We start from the raw sequence: 22,817 nt of genomic DNA, 5'->3' as shown, positions 1-22,817 counted from the left end.
AGATGTTAAATAAGGTTGGTGCAAGAACGCTGCCTTGGGGTAAACCATTCTTTTGCCTCCTCCATCTGCTTTTCCGGCCCTGAAATTCCACATAGAAGCTGCGGTTTTCCAAGAGGGTCTGGACAGTTTTTGTAAAGTCAAAGTCCCGGGTGATATGGTAGACTTTATGCAGCATTTTTCTATGTTGCACCGTGTCATAGGCTGCCGTAAGGTCCACAAAAACTGTTCCCGTAATGCAGCCTTTCTCATAGCCTTCCTCGATATGCTCAGTCAGATGAAGAATTTGACCTGTACAGTTTTTCCCTGGTCTGAAACCTGCTTGTTGTACAATAAGCTTGGGTTCGATAACAGGTCCTAGTCGATTTAATAGCATCCTCTCATAGACTTTATATAGATGACATAAGAAGGAGATTGGTCGGTAGTTCCTGGCATTGGAGGCATCTTTACCAGGTTTTAAAATGGCAATGATCTTAGTTTTCCTCCATGCTCTGAGAATCTGTTTGTGTGCCAAGCATTGATTGTAGAATTTCAAAAGCCAGTTTTCAGCTTTGGGGCCCAAGTGTTTGATTTGCTCCATCATCAGGTCATCTAGGCCAGGTGCTTTACCAGTCCATCATCCTCCAGCATTGACTCCTCTTCACTAGAGAACCCTTCAAACGTTTCATCCTCCTAAGGAGCCATATGTATTTCCCGAACCCGCTTTACTTGCTGTTCCTCATCAAACACCTGCTCAGCATTATCCCTTTTTCTCCTACTAGCAGTTTTACCAGTAGTATCAGAACTGCCCCTTGGCCCAACTACAACACCACCAGAAGTAGTTTTATGTGGTGGGATGGGAGCCGGCGGGCTCCATCATAAAACTATTGAGTAATAATAATAATAATAATAATAATAATAATAATAATAATAATAATAATAATAATAAATTTATTTATAATCCACCCTCTCTCCCCAAGGGTATTGGTGCATGCCACCAAAAACTACCCCATGTGATGACATCATTAGTTTTAATTTGCTTTTTTATTTTCTTTTTTAAAAAAATCTTTGTCCAAAAAGACCCCTTCCAAATTCACCTTGATTTTGACTTTTAGGGGAATAAATATGGTCTATATATTTTGGATTAGAAATGTATACAAAAGGGTTATTCCTTTGCCTAATCTCTCATGTTGTGTGAGCTATTTATTAAAGTCAATCCTAGTTAACCCATCTTGCCTAATCTGAAAAATGTTTCTCACCACATATGGACAATCCTCCCCCCCCCCGCCCCCCGCCCCGCAACTCCCAAAAAAGTTTACATGAAAACAGACTGCATCAAAAAGTAACCAGCAACCAGTTTCAGATGAATGAAACAGGTGCATATTGTTGCTGATCTATCCTCATTGCTTAACTGGAGGATTTCTTCTGGTTCACTTGGCTATATTACTTGTAATGCTTACAACATCTGAATAGACTTTGTATTCCGATTTAGCCTATGTGAATAAGCTAAATTAGATTGCTATACACTTCAATGCAGTGCAAATGCTCAATTAAGTTGTAATTGTTGTTCTGCTCAACTATAAAGGCAACTTAAGATCAAGTGCCCAACCCACTCAAGTCTCTACTAGGATCCTGCAAAGACCATCTGGGAATGATGATCTACAGTGAATTTGAAGCAAACTATTCAAATATTTTAACTTCTTCTTAACAACAGCAGGATTTATATTTTGAATCATAGAATCAGAGTTGAAAGAAGCCACAAGGAAAATTCAGTTCAAGCTCCTGCCATGCAGAAGTACACAACCATCATCACAGGTGATCACTTGTGACTGAGTATGTCTTCCAAGTATAGAGTCTTGGTGTTGGGTCCATAAGTGTCTGTAGAAACCTATTCTGGATCCACATGGTCTTTCACAGTGAAGACATAGATTTCCAGATGGAAAGTAGTCACAACAAGGGTTTGTTTGACACACCTTCCTATTGGCATATTTTCTTCCTTTTGCTCTCTACTCAAAATCCACAGCACTGTTGATAACAGCTGACTTCCAGTTAGAATGGTGAAGGGCTAGGGCTTCCCCTTGATGTTTATGCTTCATTTTTTAAGGTTAGCTTTAAGTCCATCTTTAAATCTTATTTGCTGTCCACTGACATTCTATTTTCCATTCTTCAGCTGAGAGTAAAGTAACTGCTTTGGGAGACAGTAGCTGGTCTAGCAAAGTTGACAACATAGAATCATTGCTTCAGTCTTTGCTTCTTCCAGAATGCTGATGTTTGCCATAAGATGTTAACCATCTTATGGGAAAGAGAGACAAGTAATGTGTCATAGTACATCACTTCAAAGTGTAGTGAACCTTGAGAAAGTTATACCTTTGGATTAAAATTCACAGAAGCCCCAAACCATTCTTAGATGTGTTGATCCCTTAATTGATAAACACAGAAAACTTTCTGATCATTGCCTCCTCACCCTTAGTCTAAATGTTCACACTGGGAATATGCACATATTCCTTGTTCAGATGGATTCCAAGGTATTATGCTATGGAATTTTTTTCTACATTGCTATCCTGAAGTTTTACTAAAATTCTTTCCTGTACTGTATATATGTTTTAATTCAGCAAGGCAGAATGGCCTTGTCTCCGATTTCAGTAGATTAAAAGTGCTATAGTTTGGTGTGTCACAGCTGGGGACAACAGGAGATTGTTATCTCATGTCTTTGGGCCATCTGAGCCTGGGAAATGCATGATGGGAGTGCATACAATTGTGGCTAGTTTCATTTAGGAACTGGCTCAATTGTCTTCACTGGTCCTAGGTCAGGGGAAAGCCTGAATAAGGGTTCAGGCTTTCTCCAAATTTAGCTTAATCCAAAGCAAAGCTACATCAGGCAGGTGTTGCCTATGGTTAAACTGGATCCATTTTGTGCAGTACTTTGCCATCTCAGGGCTAAGTCAGGAATGTGTTAACCTAAGTGGTCAATTTTAGTCTGAACTGCCATCTGCAAACTAGGTTCAGAACCTTGGACAACTTCTTTAAAGTTTGGACTGACAACCAGACTATATTCACTACTGCACTCACATGGAACCACCAGCTACTACAGTCTGACAGTATGATTTGTAGGAGCTGTGGTGGTGCAATGGGCTAAACTCTTATGCCAGCTGAACTGCTGATCTGAAGGTCAGCAGTTCAAATCTGCAAGATGGGGTGAGCTCCCTTCTGTCAGCCCCAGCTTCCATGCAGGGACATGAGAGAAGCTTCCCGCAGGATGGTAACACATCCAGGCATCCTTTGGGCAACGTCTCTGTCGACGATTGATTCTCTTACACCAGAAGCAACTTGTAGTACATTCTCAATTCACCTCTGACACGATAAAAAAAAATCCATGATGTTTATGCCATCACTGAAATACAGCCTCAAAGAAGGTGATGAATGTGGTCTCTTGACATTTATGGATCATAATATTAAACATAGGAATTTCTGTCCTGAAGCATCAACTCTAATGTAGTTGCAAAGGTGCCTCTATTTGTTGTGAAGTAGTATTAAATGTGGACCAAAGTCAATAATTAAGAATGCAGCTAAACCTGTTACTGAGCTTACCTGCGCAAGGATTTGGCTGCCCTTCAAAATATCAAGTGCTGAAAGCCTAGGGCCTTTTTCACTGAACAGATTCTCCACATGGTCAAAAATCTCCATCAACTGATTTTAACAAAGTAACCATTGGGGAAACCAATATTGTCCCTTTCTTATGGTGCTGCCATCTGTCCATTTGTCCATCCTCTGGAAGCAATTGAATTCTTTTTGCAGCATTGAAATTCCCAGAGCTTCAAAAACATTGTGGTTCTTCTGTTGCTTCTGCAAGAACCATCTAGGTCACATGTGCCAAACACAAGATCCATGGGCCAAATGCACACTGATATGTCATTTTATGTGGCCCTCCAGACGCCAGATTACAATGAAGTTATTCCTTTTCATTAGACATCATGATTATCGCTGATGGGAGTTGTGATACAGTAACATCTGGGAGGCTGCAGTCTGTTTGGTTTAGTCAGGATAGTAGGAGCCTCCGGTGGCCTAGGGGATAAAAGCCTTGTGACTTGAAGGTTGGGTTGCTGACCTGAAGGCTGCCAGGTTCGAATCCCATCCGGGGAGAGCGCGGATGAGCTCCCTCTATCAGCTCCAGCTCCATGCGGGGACATGAGAGAAGCCTCCCACAAGGATGGTAAAAACATCAAAACATCCAGGCGTCCCCTGGGCAACGTCCTTGCAGATGGTCAATTCTCTCACTCCAGAAGCAACTCCGGTTGCTCCTGACATGAAAAAAAAAAAAAGTCAGGATAGTGGAGTTTGAATTTAGAGACAAGGTGGATAGGATGTCAGACTTGAAAATGTCATTTAACCTTTTCCCAACCTCATAGCCAAGACATGGCTCTTCCGTTGTGCTTTTGGAGAGTAACTGTCATATACTTCTTTCTTGTTGCTCCCCTCCTATATTTATCCTCTAGACTGTACCACTATCTTATGACCCTGTTCCCTGTGGTTTTTATTCTTATTTCTTTCTCACCCCGAGTTTTAGCTTAGAGTTCATGTGGCCCGCCCTGGTTTTTATTGCTTTTCTGATTTTGTGCTGTATTATGTATATTATTATCTATTGTATTGTTTAATTGTGTTATGATGTGTTGTTTTATATTTTGTTATATTGTATTGTTCTGGGCATGGCCCCATGTAAGCCGCCCCGATTCCCCGTTAGGGAGATGGTGGCGGGGTATAAAGTATTATTATTATTATTATTATTATTATTATTATTATTATTATTATTATTATTATTGCCACAAGTGCCCTTGGGTTACCATTCCCATTATCCCCAGTCCACATGATGGATAATGCCAAGTGATGGGAGTTGTTGATCAGTAACATTTTGGTAAAAACTAGAGCATCGGCCACTATGTAAAGAAGGGAAAGTTGGCCCTTTTTACAGAGATTCTCTGCTCATGGGTGCAACGGCTCTTTGAAGGCAACCATAAGGCTGATGTAGTCTTCCATGAAAATGAGTTTGATACCCCTGATCTCAGTGATGCCAGGCATAGTAGAAAAGCACTAGAAAGTGGTTCTTTCACTAGCACTTGTTGAAAGAATAGCATGGGGAAGTTCCTGGCCGCTGGATAAACTCTAGAAGCCTCCTTTGCCAACTAGGTCTGAGTTTCAGCTTTGATATTTTCTGTTCTAATCTTGGTCTAAAGAAGAACAAACCTTCTAAACTGAGGGACTTCTTAGAAACATCAAGTAGAATGGATTGAGAAGCTAATTTCCATTATTGACTCCATAATCAGGCGACAGGTAATGTTATCTGTTCAAGAGTTTTCGAATAAACAGACTCCAAAACCACACCTACTCTGCTATACTGTGATGACCTTCTAGATTGATATGTATGGTACCTATGGATTTTAAGTATAATTAACAACTTTCCATTCCGTATTTAACAGCTTCAACTGTTTCTTTGATGGTCAAAAGCTAATCAATCTTGTTCTCAAATGCTAATACAAGCAATTAAAAATAACATTAATTGAAATACTGCAGGGGCTGGCTAGTCTCCCCCCCCCCCCCCACTTTAACCTCATGGCAACACTAATTTACTGTACTAATTAGTGAATTGCCCTTTGTATTATAAAACTTTGGAAGAGAGAGATGTCCTTTAAAGCCCAACAGAGAAGTGCAGATGGCCACTGCACTTTTGGGGGGTGGGGTGTCTGCCAGCATTTGGAATATTTATTTCACCTGATAGGCCAAATGTGACTGAGCATGTTATTTAGAAAGAGAATATTAATACTGCTTTGCTGAGGAAAATATATAGCCTTTTGTCTCATAGTAAAACAAATAAATATGCCCACTAGGATAAATAATATTCCACCCAGTGTCCTAATTAAAGGAAGGGAAACTCTTCTATCTTGGATAATAATATAAGAGGATAAAGTGCATTGTAAATAAAGATACACTGTAAAATCTGAGGCGGAGGAACTGTTTAAAATACAAATGAAATAAACCGCAGACATAAATTCATTTTAAAGTTATGTGATTTAAGGATGTTTATTGTGCAATTAGATAGTAACAATTAGCAGACTAAAAGAAGACAGAACTGAATTTATAATCTTGCATACGTATACTTTAATTCACTTTTTGTGAAGTAAGTTGACTTTAAAAACAGTGGGATGCAACTCAGTTCTTTTACCCTTTGCTCCAGAGTAAGTGACAGTATTTTCATTGCCAATTTTTTTCTACCTGCAATCTAACATGAAAGGCATCCAGGAATCAAGGTGCCTTTGATACAGGAAGATAGAGTGCACAATGATTATACTATTGCCTAAACAAATAGGAAATTTGACTTTTTCTTTAAAAAATAAGTTGAGTTTGTTTCTGAGAGGTATCGTGTCCTCTACTCTTTCACGAAACTTAACGAAAGCAGTGTCTAATTAGCCTATACTTTGTTCATGGCTTTATTACCGGAGGGCGTTGCATATATGCATATTAATCACTTGATGCCTAAAACATTCAGAGATAATATTTGCGTGTCTGAATGTACTGTGAACAGGTTAGTTCACATATGCATGTAAAAGTTTTCATAATTTCTATGATGGGTGGAGCAAGCATGCACATGGAAGACATATGTAAGCGGCCTAGTAAACAAGGTCATTTAAGAATCAAAGTGAGGCCAGGAAATCAGTCTCTACATCAGAGCTTTCCAAACTGTGTGTCATGACAAATTAATGTGTTGGCTGCAATGTGTAGGGGCGCATCCAGAGCAGGACTTCCCGCAATAAAAAGGGGGCTGTCTAGATGACGTCTGTGACAAACCCTGGTTTGTGGTGAATTAATTTGATAATGTGTTTATTCCGTGCCTTCTTGGATCCCCAAGCCTCTTTAAAAAGTAAAATAATTTACCTGGCTGGCATTTCCCTTCTGCTGGCCCTATCTTCACTTCACTTTATTTCTTAATTAGTCGCTCTCCACCAGAGTGCTCCGAGCGACTTACAATTTAAAATATCATTCCACAATATAAAAAACATTCATCATAAAAACATTCAACCTAAAAACATTTAACAGTGACTATTTGGCAAATTAGATCTGATTTACTTAAATGCACAACCAAACAGCCAAGTCTTGTGCGCTTTTACAAAAGGTCGCAACTCTGACATTGCTCTAACATATGGAGGCAATGGGTTCCACAGAATTGGAGCATAGGTTGAAAAGGCTCTACGCCTTGTAGCTTCCAGGTGTACCTCCCTAGGGCCCAGTACGTATAGGAGATTTTCCTGGGAAGATCGAGGTGACTACTGATGGAAAAAAGGTCCCTAAGATATAATGGTCCTTGGCCATTTCGTGCTCTAAATATCAGGATCAGTATCTTGTAAGAGATCCAATGTTCTATTGGTAGCCAATGCAGTTGTTTGAGAATCGGTGTAATATGGGATCTTATAGATTATCCTGCTAGCAGCCTGGCTGCCGCATTTTGGACCATTCGGATCTTATGGGTTTTTGTCTTCAGAAGGCCAGCATATAAGGCGTTACAATAATCCAACCTAGTGGTGACAGTTGCATGGATTACTGTTGCCAATGCTTCTATCGAAAGGTAGGATGCCAATTTCCTTGCCTGACGAAGATGAAAAAAGGCCTGCTTATTTATGGCAGTGATCTGGGCCTCCATTGACAGCAATGAGTCCAACACAACACCAAGGCTTTTAACAGTAGGAGATGGAACCAGAACTTCCCCATCAAAGTCAGGCAGTGACTGGATTAACTCTGGTGGCTGGCCGGGCCAGAGTATCTCAGTTTTTGTGGAATTCACTTTTAGTCTACTTGCTCGCAGCCAACTCATCACTGCTTCCAAACATAGCTTGAAGTTCTCAGGAATTGTGGTTGTCCCACGATTAGAGTGTCTGGGTGTTCTGCCAGAAGGTACCGGGAGCACATCTGGACACTCAGCCACAAAAGCACTGGCTTTTGTGGCTGGCGTGTGGACTACAGTCCACCCTAACCTGGGTTTTTTAAACCTGCATCGAAGCAGACTTTTCCACTGTATGGAAGTGCTCTAGGTGTGTCATGGGAACATCATGGGAAACCTCTAAGTATATATGAAATAAGCAATAAATCATTGATTAAAAATACTAATGTGTCCGCATACATTTTATTACAATAGTTTACGTTGTATCTCTTATAAGGGGTTGGTTTAGCCTCCAGTTTACTAATAAATCTGAATTACTGTGCTGCAAAATGATGCATGGCTAAAATGTGTGTCACCAATATGAAATATTTTGAAAGCTCTACTCTACATATTGAAGTCTACACATGTCCATACCAGGGGAGAAATAGTCCCAGAATCAGGAGGAATTTATTTCTGAGTTCTCACTGTGGCTAGGCTTTTGGATTGGTTTTCTCCACAGGAATGGGAATGAATACCAGGCATTCAATTTTGCACAAAGGTATATCCTCAACAGCAGATAGAATTGCCAAGTGCCCCTTATTGTAAGTATCTCCCAATTTGAGGGCTGGGAAGATTTTCATTTTGTGTGAACGGGAACAAGGTGCCAAAATAGCTTGCATTTTGGAGGGCAGGTCCTTTCTAAAAGTTGAAATGTGTACATCACATTTATGAATGTGATCAAGAGGTTAATTTTTTAGAGAAAGGCAACGCTAAGTGAATAGAAATGAACCTTTACAAGCAGAACCACAAACCTGTTTAGAACTACTTCCCGATTGTCAGTCCTGCAGGTCATGAATGTCGAAAGCCTGGTAACACCAGTGATATGATATTGATGGCTATATCTTGCCTTCGTTGATTTCAGCAACTTTGGATCCAGTTTGCTTCTGTCTGTATCTGTAGTCCTATTCTGGGTTCTTTTTTTTTTTTGGTCACTCAATAGTATGAAAGAGTATGTAGAAGAAAGAAAGCATAGGCTAAACCTATTCGATGTGTTCGGTGTATGTATGTATATATATGTACAGTAGAGTCTCACTTATCCAACACTCGCTTATCCAACGTTCTGGATTATCCAACACATTTTTGTAGTCAATGTTTTCAATACATCGTGATATTTTGGTGCTAAATTAATAAATACAGTAATTACTGCATAGCATTACTGTGTATTGAATTACTTTTTCTGTCAGATTTGTTGTATAACATGATGTTTTGGTGCTTAATTTGTAAAATCATAACCTATTTTAATGTTTAATAGGCTTTTTCTTAATCTCTCCTTATTAACCAACATATTCGCTTATCCAACATTCTGCCGGCCTGTTTATGTTGGATAAGTGAGACTCTACTGTATATATATATATATATGTGTGTGTGTTTGTGTGTGTACGTACGTATGGGGTAAATATATGATGGTTACTGTACAGTTGATATCTTCCTCTGTAAAATGAGAATATTGTTTTTGGGAAATTATTCTGTGTCAAGATATGTGTGTATGTATGGATGTGGCAGAGAGAATTTTTAAATAGCACTTAAACCAGAAATGGACAATAATATGTTGTCGAAGGCTTCCATGGCCAGGATCACAGGGTTGTTGTATGCTTTCCGAGCTGTGTGGCCATGTTCCTGAAGTATTCTATCCTGAAATTTCACCACATCTATGGAAGGCATCCTCAGAGGTTTTAAGGTATAGATGCGGGCAAAACGTCAGGAGAGAATACTTCCGGAACATGGCCATACAGCCCGGAAAACATACAACAACCCAATGGACAATTAATTGTTTAGATCATATATTTATTAGTGCACACATAACAAACAGAAATATTTGTTTGTGACTTGAACATCAGAATCAAGACATTGGAGGAAGAAATGGGCAATTTCTAGATATATAGAGCTAACATATAACAGCATACAGCCTCAGCCTAGAAGATAACACTTTTCTTTTTTGAAATATTCTATCTTTTGTACTCGGTAACTGCCGCCTTGGGTATAGCGCGCTTTTATTCAAAGCAGTCAGTGCAAGTAGAAATGACAACATTTTGCCATGATATTAAAATATTTCCATTTGTTAGTCATACCAAGATATATAAAGGTACAGCTACATTGCACAAACAGACACAGTCACTCACTGACTCTTGGGACAACCCACTTTCTTTCTGAATTCCTCCACTGATAGATACTACATGTCAAAGGGAGTACAAGGATGCTTTAATCCCAACATAACACCTTGATGTACCATTTGCACAGGTAAAGTAGATGTGAGATTTACACAAAACAGCAGAACAAAGCCAAGCAATCTTAGACACTTTTGACTTCTAGTCTTTTGTGAACAGCTGCAGAATGTAAGCACTGTGATTTTTTAAAACAAATAAAGCATATATATTTTTAAAACTAAGCAATCAATCCTGTGTGTATTTTTTAAAAAATGCATACAAAAGATGTAACACTTTGTAAGATTACATTTCCTATTGTAAAAGCTTCCTTTATATAGTCTTTTAAAAACATCTTTTCTTCCATTGTTAGCATGGCAAGGTGGCTACTGGTCGCGAGCTCTTTTGTTGTCTGCCTATATTAGTATGACTAAATTTTGGTGAATTTTCTTTGCCTCTGCACACAGGTGGAAGAGAGGGTGAGGAATGGTCATTTCTCAGTACACTAGGTTTTCCCTTAATGGAAGCTTCACTTATCCCTGTAAGCACAGCCTTGGGCATGATGCCTGCCGTGTTTTAGGAAGCACAATGATCTCCCTCCCCCACATTTTTTTGCATTAACCTAACTATTCTATTGGCAGCCCAATGCCTTGGGTTTCCCCCCTAGGCTAATCAACATGAGTGTGTGGCCCTGCAGAGATTCTCCTATTGCTCTGAACCACATTCTGATCAAAATGACGTTTGCATGAGAGAAACTTAAATAGCTCCCAGGCAGTATATTCTCTCTCTCCTTGTTACTCCCTCACACTGAGGTACTTAACCAAAGCATTAGCTCTGAGATAGGAACAAACTCATTTGCTAGCCATTTCTACAGGCAAAAAGGCCTTGGGGTACACCTCTGAAACTCTGTTTGTGCCTTTCTCAGACTTATTTCTTGGAAGCTCAGATAGGCTATTTGGACTTTCCAGTTCTAAAAATTTAATGTGAAAGAGGACTTCATCACATGGAGGCCCCTAACATGGGTGACAGTGTGGGGATTTGCCCTGTGATCTATGGATTGTGAAACATTTGCCTTGTTGTGGAAACAAGGATTGGAGATAAAGCTTCAGTAGAGACACATTTTCCCCATGATAACTCTTCCAGGAGTAAATTTCCCTTCCAAGGGGTAGATTTCTCTCACCTCCTGTTGCTTCACCCCGTTCTTAACTATGAGTCATTTGTAAGTTGGATATTTGTAATTCGGGGATTGCTTGTAGTTTAAATGTTTTTTAATGTTGGTCACAGAAATTACAAGTGCCAGACTGCTAGATTATGATGTTTTCCAATTGTTGCAGCCCTAGGCACCTCAAAATCACACTGGAGCCCTAGAATATAAGCAAAAAAGCTGTTTATTGAAGGTTATAAGTAAGCACAAGCAAATAAAGTTCAGAGTCAATAAAATGGATTTAAATCCACAAAAGTAATGTACTTGAAAATCTTAAAGCAAGAGTTTAAGAAAGTCACCCAAAAACATAGTCCAAACCAGATATCAAACTCAGTCCCAGGAAAGGCATCAAGAATAGACCAAACAAGGTTCAAATCCAAGGCATGAGACAAACTGGAACCACAGGAAACAAGGCTAGGTTGCAGGATCAAACTCCAAAGTAATCCAAGTTAATAGAAATCCAAGCAGCAAAGTTATTGGAACATATACCTGGATCCAAAGGCAAAACAAGGCTGGAATTTGTAGCAAAATCCATGGATGCAAGAATATACAGGAACATGGAACAAAGATCTTTCTCTCTTGAATTGCAATGTTGCCACCTCTGCTATAGCAGAGAAGAGCAAGGCATTTAAGGAAAATCTAAGGTCTTTCTTTCATGAGAAAACTCTTTCTCTCATGAGAAAACTACTCATTAGCAGTCGTTTACTTCTCTGTAAACATTCTCGTTCCTTCCTTCGATGAGTTGTTGCTCCCCTCCTGTCAAACTCATTATCCTCCTCCAAACTAAAATGTCCATCTGACACCTGGTGAACTGGCCTTGATGGCGGAGAGGAATATGATTCAAAATGCCTGCTTGCAACCATTCTGTCTCTGGTCCCAGAATCTACTGGAACAGACTCTGGCTGCATCTCAGGCTCAAACCCAGAGTCCTCTGGTAAAGCTGGTTGCATCTCAGGCCCAAACTCTGGCTGCATGTCAGGTCCAAACCAAGGGTCCTCTGGCAAATCAGGTGCAGGGACAATTACTGGCTGAATGGGCCCAAGCTCAGGCTCAGGCTGAGCTACAACACCAATGGCCTGGTGAGGATTCTGCATCTTTCACAGCTTCTGGACCCTCCCATAGATTACTTCTGTTTAAAATATGGAACTATTCTTTATATCTGCAAAGAGAAAGTATTCTGAAATTTACAGAAAATTGGCATTTTTATTTTTCAAATTCATTTCTCATTCTTTTATGGATCTCATCACATTGATGAGGGGCAGCAAGGGCATTTGCTAGCCTCCATGGCAAATCTGTGGGGTAGCAGGGCAATCCTGGTGCCTGTGTCCTGACTTACTCACAGCGATGTTTCCCCATTACATGTGAAGAAGTGTCACCATGTGGTTTCTTCCCGTGCTGGCCCCATTTCTCCTTACAAAACACCGGGAGGCTTTCGTGTTCTAGGTGAAGTGTCATAGGATGCTTGCGCCACAGTTTATCTACAGAGCCCCATCGGAAGTGAGTGTGTGTCATGTGATGGGCATTGCTGACCTCTGGGGATGAAGTGTGCTGCAAGCATCTTACAACGCGAAAATTTGTGTGATGAAGTCCTATGTGTGCCTTCCCCTTTATGTAATGAGGAGTAGAAATATGCAGCTCCTGTGGCCTCCTCAAACAACCTTCAACTATTATTGAGGATTTGCAAGATGCCTCAAAACCCTGAGGAACTGCTGAATTTTGGTTTCATGATTGCTCAGGCATGCCATTTGCATGTGATTGTCCTGCCTGACCCAAAAGAGAATGTAGCTGAAGTCAGAAATCATCACAGGGAGAGGAACCGGTAGAGTGAACAATGCAAAAAAAATAAAAAGGCAGTCATTTCTCTATTTATTTTTAAAAGGGAAATCACTTAATTACACTTAATACAGGGGATAATAATTAATTATGAATCCAGTTTACTTGGTGGCCTTTTCAGAGGCTTTCTCTTGCTGCAACAGAGGTGCTGTCAAGTAAACTGTAGTGAACATTCTGATTTTTTTTTATTAGCACTAACCAGATTTTGTTTTTTTAAAAGGAAGGAATTTATAAGTAACCCATTGTTAACAGGCATTTGTTACTCCTGTGATTTAACCAGCCCATTGTTGGCAACAACCTTGGCATATTCAATGGCTGATTTATAAGGAACTCGAGGAAGAGCTGGATTTTCAAAGTCGACATGGAAGAGTCCAAAACGAGAGCGGTAGCCACAGGTCCATTCAAAGTTGTCCAGAAGGGACCACACAAAGTAGCCTTTCAGTTGGACTCCATCAATGTAAATTGCTGAAAGAAAGAAGCAAAAAGAAAACCCTATTTGATTCATTTTAATTATATTTACCTTTCTTCCCTAGGACTGGAAGGGATGCATACAGTGTTCATAGGAACACATTCATTCACATATTCACAGACTCAGACATCTTACAGACACACAAACATACATACAGAGAGAGAGAGAGAGAGAGAGAGAGAGAGACATGCAACTCAAAAGCTTAAAGCGATTTATTGATCAGACAGTTGGCCTTATCAAGACACACATACATGCAACTCATTTAACTAACAATGTTTAATTTTTAATATACATTCCCAAATTCCCTGAAGTTTCTATATACCCCATAGGATAATAACCTTCCATCTTTTGGAAATATTTGTCTCTGTTATGCTATTATTATTGATTTTAGCTTGTGATTTTTTTTAGGTTTGTTTTCAGATTAGGAACAGTGGGATACAAATTATTATATGCAAATAAGAAGCATTCCTTTATTATTTAGTCTACAATCTTAACACATTTACTTGCAAATAAGACTCATTGAGCTCAATGAAATTTGCTTCTTAATAAGCATGTTTATGACTGCACTGTTAAGCTCTTAAAAGTTGAGAAAGATTCAGCTATGAAAACAGGAAAGATAAAGCGCAGCACTATCAGAACTGAAGGTTGAAGCACACATGGGGGAAAGAGAAGAGACTGGGGAGCAGTAATATGAATGCAGCTTAATGGAGGGAGCTTTCATCATTTGGGTGAAAGCTTTCCATCAGTTTTGACGATTTTTTTTGCATTTGGCCCTGCTTGGATAAATTCAGTGGAGAAGTGAGATCAAGTCTGTTGTGCCTGCTAGGCCTCTTTGTTCCGTATTTAGATGCAATGGTAACCAATTTGGACAGAAAATATATGCTAGATGAAAAATGCTTACAAAAACATTGGGCTCGGGCTGTGGTGCAGGCTGGAGAGCAGCTGTAATGAATCACTGCAATGAATCACTCTGACCAGGAGGTCGTGAGTTCGAGGCCCGCTCGGAGCCTATGTTTGTCCTGTCTTTGTTCTATGATGGAAGGCATTGAATGTTTGCCTATATGTGTAATGTGATCCGCCCTGAGTCCCCTTCGGGGTGAGAAGGACAGAATATAAATGCTGTAAATAAATAAATAAATAAAAACAATGAATGTTAGTTTGAAACATACATTGCTGGAAATAGCAACCTTCTTCAAGCCTCCACTAGTAATTTGTTTGTATATGATTCTGTTTGCTTGCTGTATTATATCTGTATGTTTTGGTATGCAGCTTTCCCTTTACTCTTTGTTTCTTGAAGTTGTGGGCGGGGCTGCAGACCACATGATCAGATCTAGGACTATTGCTGAGAGCTCAGATTCCATTTTAGACTTCAGACTTTATTAGAACACAGACTCCATAAGATGCCATGAGACTTTGGACAGTTAAGAGCAAACTCATGTTGCTGTTGATTGTAAGAAAGATGCCCTGTGTTATCTGCACAGAGAAACCACTTCAAATCCTATCTGTAACTGGATTGGCAAGTTATGTACCTGTATGCTGAATACATGAAGGTTGTGAGTAAACCAGATATGTTATTTTTAACAAAGTCTATTTTTGTCTCTTGAGAGCATGATATAGAAAAAAGATGTTTTATGGGAGAGTAGATATTTTTGGGCACTGAAAAGAACATTTCTGAAGAACTGCTATATTTTGTGCATTGGCATAATTTCTGTTCCTAACAGATCAGAGACAACTAGAATATCAGTCTAACAACTGGGAACCAAATTGCCTTGCATAAATACATGTGGATATATATCACTGAAGACAAGATTTTACTCAAACTGGTTTTTTTGGCTTTTCTCTGGAGGATCATACTTTTATAAAAGGCTATGCTTTTCAAATTGTTGTGAATGCCATTTTTCTCCAAAAGATTATGGAGATTCTAGTTTTCCAAAAGGTTGTGATCTCTAAAACGCCATGCCTTTCCAAATACATTTGCTTATAAGTTTATTATCAACAGCCCTCAGACACAGCCCATGCATGTAACCGCTATATACCAGTGCTCCCTAGTGGGGCAAAATACGTTATATTCTCTTTCTTCACTGTATTTCTTCACAGCATTTTCCAGAGATTGCTGAACTACAACTTTCATAAGTCTTAGCTCAGCACAGCCAGTAGCGAGGCATGCTAAATGTTGGAAGGAAGCAACATTTACTGTCTTTAAATTGCCCACCCTGATCTAGACCACTGCTTCTTAAATGTGGGTCCTGGCCCCAAATGGGGTCCCCTTAACTCAATGTTGGGATCACAAAAAATTAGCAACAATAAATGATTTCCGAATTCCACCCATTTACACCAATCTGGTAGCAAAAATGTGTAGTTTACAGTGCTTTAGTTGTACTCCATAAAAAGGAAAATCAGCTTGTGTTGATGAAGGTTTTCATGGCTGGAATCACTAGATTGCTGTGAGTTTTCCGGGCTGTATGGCCATGTTAAAGAAGCGTTCTCTCCTGAAATTTCACCAACATCTATGGCAGGCATCCTCAGAGCTTGTGAGGTCTCTCAGGATTCCTGCCATAGATGTGGACGAAATGTCAGGAGAGAACACCTCTGGAACATGGCCATACAGCCCAGAAAACTCACAGCAACCCAAAAATCAGCCTGCTTAGCAAGTCTTGCAAATGCTGATTTATTATCACCAAATGTTTATTTTGTATACGTATTTTATATAACTATATATCCAGTGCCATATAAAAATTTCCCGTGTGGAAAAGTTTAAGAAGCCCTGATTTAGACAACATTCCATTCAAGTATATAATGAACTGCTTCCCTATAGTCTTCAAAACACAACTTAATATATTCTTAAAACTCACTAAAAGGATTTTTTAAAACAATGTGTTAATATGGAAGATATTCACATCAGGGCCATAGCCAGAAAAAAATTCAGGGAGTGGGAGTTTGAAACTCTTTTTAGCGAACAGTAGTTCCATAAAGCAAAATAAAATGGAAATCAGGTTCCACTGATAAACTTCAGTGGATACTCAAGACAGATAAACTTCAGTGGACACTCATGGAGATTTGGTTAACCAGTTAAAATTCATGAGTAAACCAGGTTTTTTACAAAACCTGAAAAATTTCAGGGGGGGGGTTGAACCTGTAACACCCCCCTCCCGCCAACAGCCCTGATTCACATGCAAAGGATAGTTTGTGAAAAATGAAGCATTGTATGGGAAAGCCCCTAAATATAATTGTTGAAACTACTGCTGATTTCAGAGTAAGATTAACTGCACAAGGGCAGCAAGAGAAATCTACTTTTTTTCTCTCTCTCTCAGACACACACACAAAATACACACCAATATAGACACTTATTTAGCTAAAGCTCACCTATGTAGAGTCTAATATAGCCTGGTGAGAATATAACCCTCTGACATTATTAGACAATAAGCCACTGAGGACTCTACTGTATAATCTCTTGGCATACCATAGACAAAACAGGAGGAAACCTTGCCACGTGACTTGTCAGCTTGATTTATGAGGTACCTAAATCTTGGGGGAAACAATCTTTTGTGTATTAAACCTGTGCTCAAAACAGCACTGCATACAAAGATAACTGAGGACGACAGGGATGGTTCTTGGTCCGCCGAAGCTGGAACAAATGTGATAAGGGTTGCTCTTCTTACACATCTACTGTTTTGTGGGGAGGGAGAGATGGCTTTAAACTATTATAAAAGGGAGATGGGTTGCTAAAGAAGGCAAATGTAATACAAAGGTGAGGTAAAAAATAATATCCATGGTGAACTTTTGATGTACTGCCTCCTTGATGATAGGACGTTTGCTAAACATGGTGACTTCATGCCGATACTTTGATTAGAAAACATGTTGGGAGCTCATTATTTCTAAGCCGTGAGGCATGATTTCCCAATATTCTTTGCTAAATTGCACACTGCTGCCATCCTGCACCAGTTATTCAATTCATTTTCTCCCATCATTGTTTGGGCAAGGGGAAGATTCTTAACTAAATTTTGCCCTGGAAGCAGACTATCTAATTTAGAAATACAAAGGTCTCTCATCTTGGAAGAAGGAGGTGAGTTCAAACTTCCCTTCGCCTGTGTAGCACAAACCTAGAACTATGTCACTCTGCCCAGATAATCTTCAAGTGATGGGAGAGACACAAACAAGCCAGATGACTTGTGGGATTCCGACAAAAATTAGGAAGAGAAAATGCTAACTTCTCAGAAATTCTTGAAGGTCTATACGCCCCTACCTTTAACAGAATTCACTATGAAGAACACAAACATTTAAAGCAAGGGTACAAGCTTTCCCTCTGTTACACTTTGTATAATATTCTGTGCTTTCCAAATTATTATTATTATTATTATTATTATTATTATTATTATTATTATTATTAAAAGTTTATTTATACCCCGCCACCATCTCCCCGCGGGGACTCGGGGCGGCTTACATGGGGCAGAGGCCCAAACAACATAGGACAAAATATAGGCAACATAATACAAATCACACTATAAAAAGATAAAACAGTAATACAATATATCAACTAAAACAAAAATACAAGATAAAAAATTGCATTTAAAACACATAAATGGTAAAATCATAATAAATACAGGATAGATTATTAAAAACCCTCTGGGGCTGATTAATTAATGACTGTATCTCCAAAGGCACTATCTCCAATACACTTATTACAGTGGGTCTGGGGCTTAAATTTGGCAAAATAGAATACAGGCCATCCCCAAATTATGAACAAGATAAGTTCTGTAAATTTGTTCATAAGCTGAATTTCTATGTAAGTCACAACTGGTACATTTTGTAAGTGTAACATCAATCAAAGACAGACAGACAGACAGACAGATATAAAAGTTTTGGATAGCAGAGATGGGTTAATACCCCTGTGATGGTTGTTTTGCTGTCTTTGCCCCTGTTCAGAAGCTTTCAGTTCACTTTCTGTCCCTGTGATCATTGGATTTTGGGGGGAAAAAAGACTTGTTGTGGAAACAAGGATTGGGGATAAAACTTCAGTTCAGACATCTTTTCCCCCATAATAACTATTTTAGGAGTGAATTTCCCTTCTTGGAGTAGATTTCTCTCACTTTCTGTTGTCTCACCCCCTGTTCTTTACAATGAGTCATTTGTAAGTTGGATGTTTGTAACTCGGAGACTCCCTGTACCAGATTAGTGCTCATCCTGTAACAGCTATCTGCATATGGTGGAAGATGTTCCAGGTCCCATCTATACTGATCACTATCTGCATATAGTAGAAGATGCTTCAGGTCCCATCTATACTGAAAATCTGCTGGTGACATGGCACAGACCCAGGAAAGAAGGCTGCTGAGGAGCAGGTATGTAGACCTGTCACTGCTGTAGCTGACAGTTGGGCTTCTACCCAGTGTAACTTAACTGGCTTTGGCATGGCTGAGCTGTAGGAACACACACATACCTAGCTGTGCCCCTAAAAGGTAAAGGTTTTCCCTGATGTTAAGTCCAATCATGTCTGACTCTGGGGGTTGGTGCTCATCTCCATTTCTAAGCCGAAAGGCCAGCGTTGTCTGTAGACACCTCCAAGGTCATGTGGCCGGCATGACTGCATGGAGCACCGTTACCTTCCCGCCGGAGCAGTACCTATTGATCTACTCACATTTGCATGTTTTCGAACTGCTAGGTTGGCAGGAGCTGGAGCTAACAGCGGGCGCTCAAGCTGCTCCCGGGATTTGAACCTGGCACCTTTCGGTCTGCAAGTTCAGCAGCTCAGTGCCACCGGGGCTCCTGCCCCTAGCCCCATATATATTGACTTTTGAGGTCGGTGTGGGGTTGGATCAGCCTGTGGGATGATCCAGATTAACGCAGGGAAAGGCTATTCAATGTGGCTGCACCCCAGGATTAAAAAAAAAAACCACAAAGGGGAAAGCTAAATCTTGGTGCACGATGTCTTGACAGCCATTCCATAACTCCCCAGCATCAAGCAGCCCGATGATGGGGGATGGCTGTCTTTTCCTGCCCCCTCTTTCCCTGTCGCTGCCAGAGGACAGAGACGGGGTGGCTATTGGGCCCTTGCCTAGTGGTGCTGAACTAGCTTCAGCACAATTGGGCAGTAGGGACACTCTCTCACTGCTGAGGTGGCTCAGGATGTACCCTCAGGTCACAATGCAGGCTGGAACTGGTGTTTTCAATAACAGTTCCCACCCGCATTATGTGTTTGTGTAGAATTGACCCCAGTTAGCTTCACAATTTGTCTCTACTTTGGGTCCCAGGAAATGGAAATGAAAACAAATAATATCCTCTACCACTTTGTCTACTACCATATCTTTATATCTACCTCCTTAAGATTGGTGGCACCATTCCAGAAACCTCTATAATGAATTAATTTTTTACCCTCCAAGTTTCATTTTGAAGAACATATCCTACTTTCTGACAGCCCCTTGAACCATTAGAATCTCAGTGCTTGGGAAAGACCTCCACAACTGGGGTGCAACAACAGGGAGTACTGGTCGGCACCTGTTTCTGCACAGAGGAGAAGATCAGCCAACAACCTTAGCATTTGAACCAGATGATATGGAAGTCAACTTTTTTCAGAGAGCTGAATCCCAGTGATAGAGCAGGTTGCATGGAAACCAGTGGTGCAGGCACCATCCTTAATATGTCATACATTGGAAATAGAATTCCAAACCCCATTTATAAGCTAGAGTTTACTGCATGGATAACACTCCTATGTGTGGCCATCTATGTGTGTGATGTTTCTACGTGACAGGATACCTACAGACGAAAAACCGTATTCTGAATCCCAGCTCCTGTGCCTAAGTACTCTGATGACAGCCCCATTATTAATTAGCATAGATTTATTTACACCCATTGTGCCATTAATCATTGTATCAGGAAGACTGGCTAATTAATTAATCACCATGGGTGGTCACAACAGCTGAAAGTACCATTTCAAGTATATGTCAGAGTACATCATTTGTCTTGCCTTATACATTGCCCCTCTTCTTCTTGTAGGGTTTCTTCTGCACACTTTCTTTCCTTGATCTTTGTGTTAGCTTTGATACCATGGGACACTCAGTCTCCACAAGGTCTTTCCATCCTTAAAGTGTTATGACATCAATTTACTGGTTCTTCACACTGACAACTACTTGAATTTCTCAACTGAAAGATCTCCATACAGCTAGGAAAAATAGCCTTTCATAGTACAATATGGGGCTGTGCCTCCAGATGTTTGGGCCTCCAGCTCCTATGGCATGACCCATGCTAGTTAGTAACAATTGAAATTGTGTTCTAACATATCTTGTGGCTGTTAGATCAGTGAAGACTGTGATAAAAGCCAAGGGATTGAAACTGCAAAGTTCCTTCAATTAGCCAACTGAGACATACTGTATTTTATGTTTCCTGCATTTGGTGTTCCAAAAAGAAAAGAAAAGAAAATCCTTCAGTTTAACCACTATATACAGAAAGATGTATACTAATTTGTGATAACCATAGTCCCTTTTTGTGCCTAAACCTGATTTTTAATTAATGCAATGGCATGTAATGACATTGATTCATACTATCTACATTTCCATGTAATTTATGCCAACTTGCAGAGCTATATGCTTACATAGGTGATATCTGGGTACCACCAAACATATGAACTGGACCCATATTTACAGTGTTTGGGCTAGAAGTTGTTTGCAACTCACTGACTGTAAACTAAAACAAAATATGAGCTGTCAGTTCAATGTGTCAATGCTGATTTACATTTCAGGTGTGTGTGTGTTTCAGCTGGTAATCGTAGCTATAGTAGAAGACAGACAGAAACTAAACATTTGAGCATCAATAAAGAGGATTAAGGATAAATACTAGGGATTTCTTATGAGTGGCATTTTGCAAGCATTGTTCACAAACTGACAACTTTATAGTGCCTACTGTCTAGGAAGAGACAAACAGCAGATTTGTGACTGTGGAAGCAGGTACAGTGAAAGAGTCAGCATGTTTAATAGGAAAAAATAGGCAGGGGAAAACATCAGGTGAAATTCAATTTATCAAACTTCTCTCGCTTTTATCTGCTTAAGGGTTTCATTGGCAATAAATTGAAGTGCTTTAGATCAGTGCTTCTTAAGCTATCTAGGGAAGGGAGGGGGGAATCAAGTCCCAGGTAACTGTACCATACTTTTGCCTCCCGTTGGCCACATAATTGTTTCTGTCCTTCCTGGAAACTCTCCAGGGATGCATCTTCCTGGTATGTAGTTCCTACATCAATGTGTGGAGGGGAAATTGGGCCTTGAGGCACCCTTGGGAGCAAATCAAACACAGTGATCTGCATACCTCACCACATATTCAGTCTATACACTGTTAGGAGTGTGCAAATCAGCCCCGACATTTAACCAAAGTTTTCTGACAAATCATAACTATATGAGTCGTGAGATATATTTGAGGTAGTGAAGACAGTAAAAACATTTTGCAAACAGGATTTGCTGAAATATAAGGCCCTACTCCTAAGAGTAGAATGAAATTCAGGAAAAGATCATTTGTATGGAATTCTCCCAGTAATATCTAGAGATGTAAAGTTCCTGGGGGAAATTGTCCAGCCAATCAAACAAAAAAAAAACAAAATAAGTGGCGAAATGGGAAAGGCTGCAGTATGAAAGAACCAGTCCCTTCTCTGAGCAAAATGGTGAAAGGTGAGAACTTAGTTCATCCTAGGAAAATCTGAGAAAAAGTACCAATTCCATCTAGTTTCTCCCCCGTGGCACCACCTCTACCCTTTTTGAATGCCAGACAGGGAAATGGTGGTAGTAATGGCCAAAGGTGGTTGGCTCCACGAGGCAGCGCTGGCACTTTCCCCTCTCTACAGAATGACCTTTGACTTATTCATAGTCACATCAAAATCTGTAATGTTAGCCCTTGACTTATATATGAAAATGCAAAGTACTTTAAAATATTTTCATTTCTGGAAGAAGCACTAGTGTAGAAAACTTTGCACCACATGGTTTATAAGGAGTAGGCAAAGGTGATATATGCAACAGAAGAAAGTATCAACAATATAGTCGTGAAGTGATTAGATTTTCTGATCGAATCTTCTCCATCATATCTCAAAATATTTTTAAAGTCAATGCTTTAGTTACACTATGACTTTGTTACACTATGAGTTTGTTATTAATGCATTATTTGTATATTGCTTAAGTATTTTTTTTAAAAAACTCTTAAAATATACAAAAAGGCGTCAATGCTTCCCCAAACCCATTATTTTAGAGTACCGCATAAACA

The 22,817-nt window shown here is 39.8% G+C and overlaps 1 protein-coding gene across 5 annotated transcripts in view; it reads right to left on the bottom strand.

The window, feature by feature from the left end:
* Positions 1-11,450: 11,450 nt before the first annotated feature.
* The window catches only part of LOC100557693 (cytosolic beta-glucosidase), a 138,724-nt gene continuing 127,357 nt past the window's right edge, over positions 11,451-22,817 (bottom strand). For all 5 annotated transcript variants that reach the window (XM_008111286.3, XM_003221351.4, XM_008111287.3 and 2 more), the window contains one exon: positions 11,451-13,582. In XM_008111286.3, coding sequence (XP_008109493.2) covers positions 13,377-13,582 — 206 coding nt within the window. In that variant the 3' untranslated portion in view covers positions 11,451-13,376. The remainder of the gene's footprint in view (positions 13,583-22,817) is intronic.

Source organism: Anolis carolinensis, chromosome 5 (assembly GCF_035594765.1).
Source record: "Anolis carolinensis isolate JA03-04 chromosome 5, rAnoCar3.1.pri, whole genome shotgun sequence".
NCBI classification, from domain to species: Eukaryota; Metazoa; Chordata; class Lepidosauria; order Squamata; family Dactyloidae; genus Anolis; species Anolis carolinensis.
Note: the sequence above shows the minus strand (reverse complement) of the source record. Positions and strands in the feature narration are given on the sequence as shown.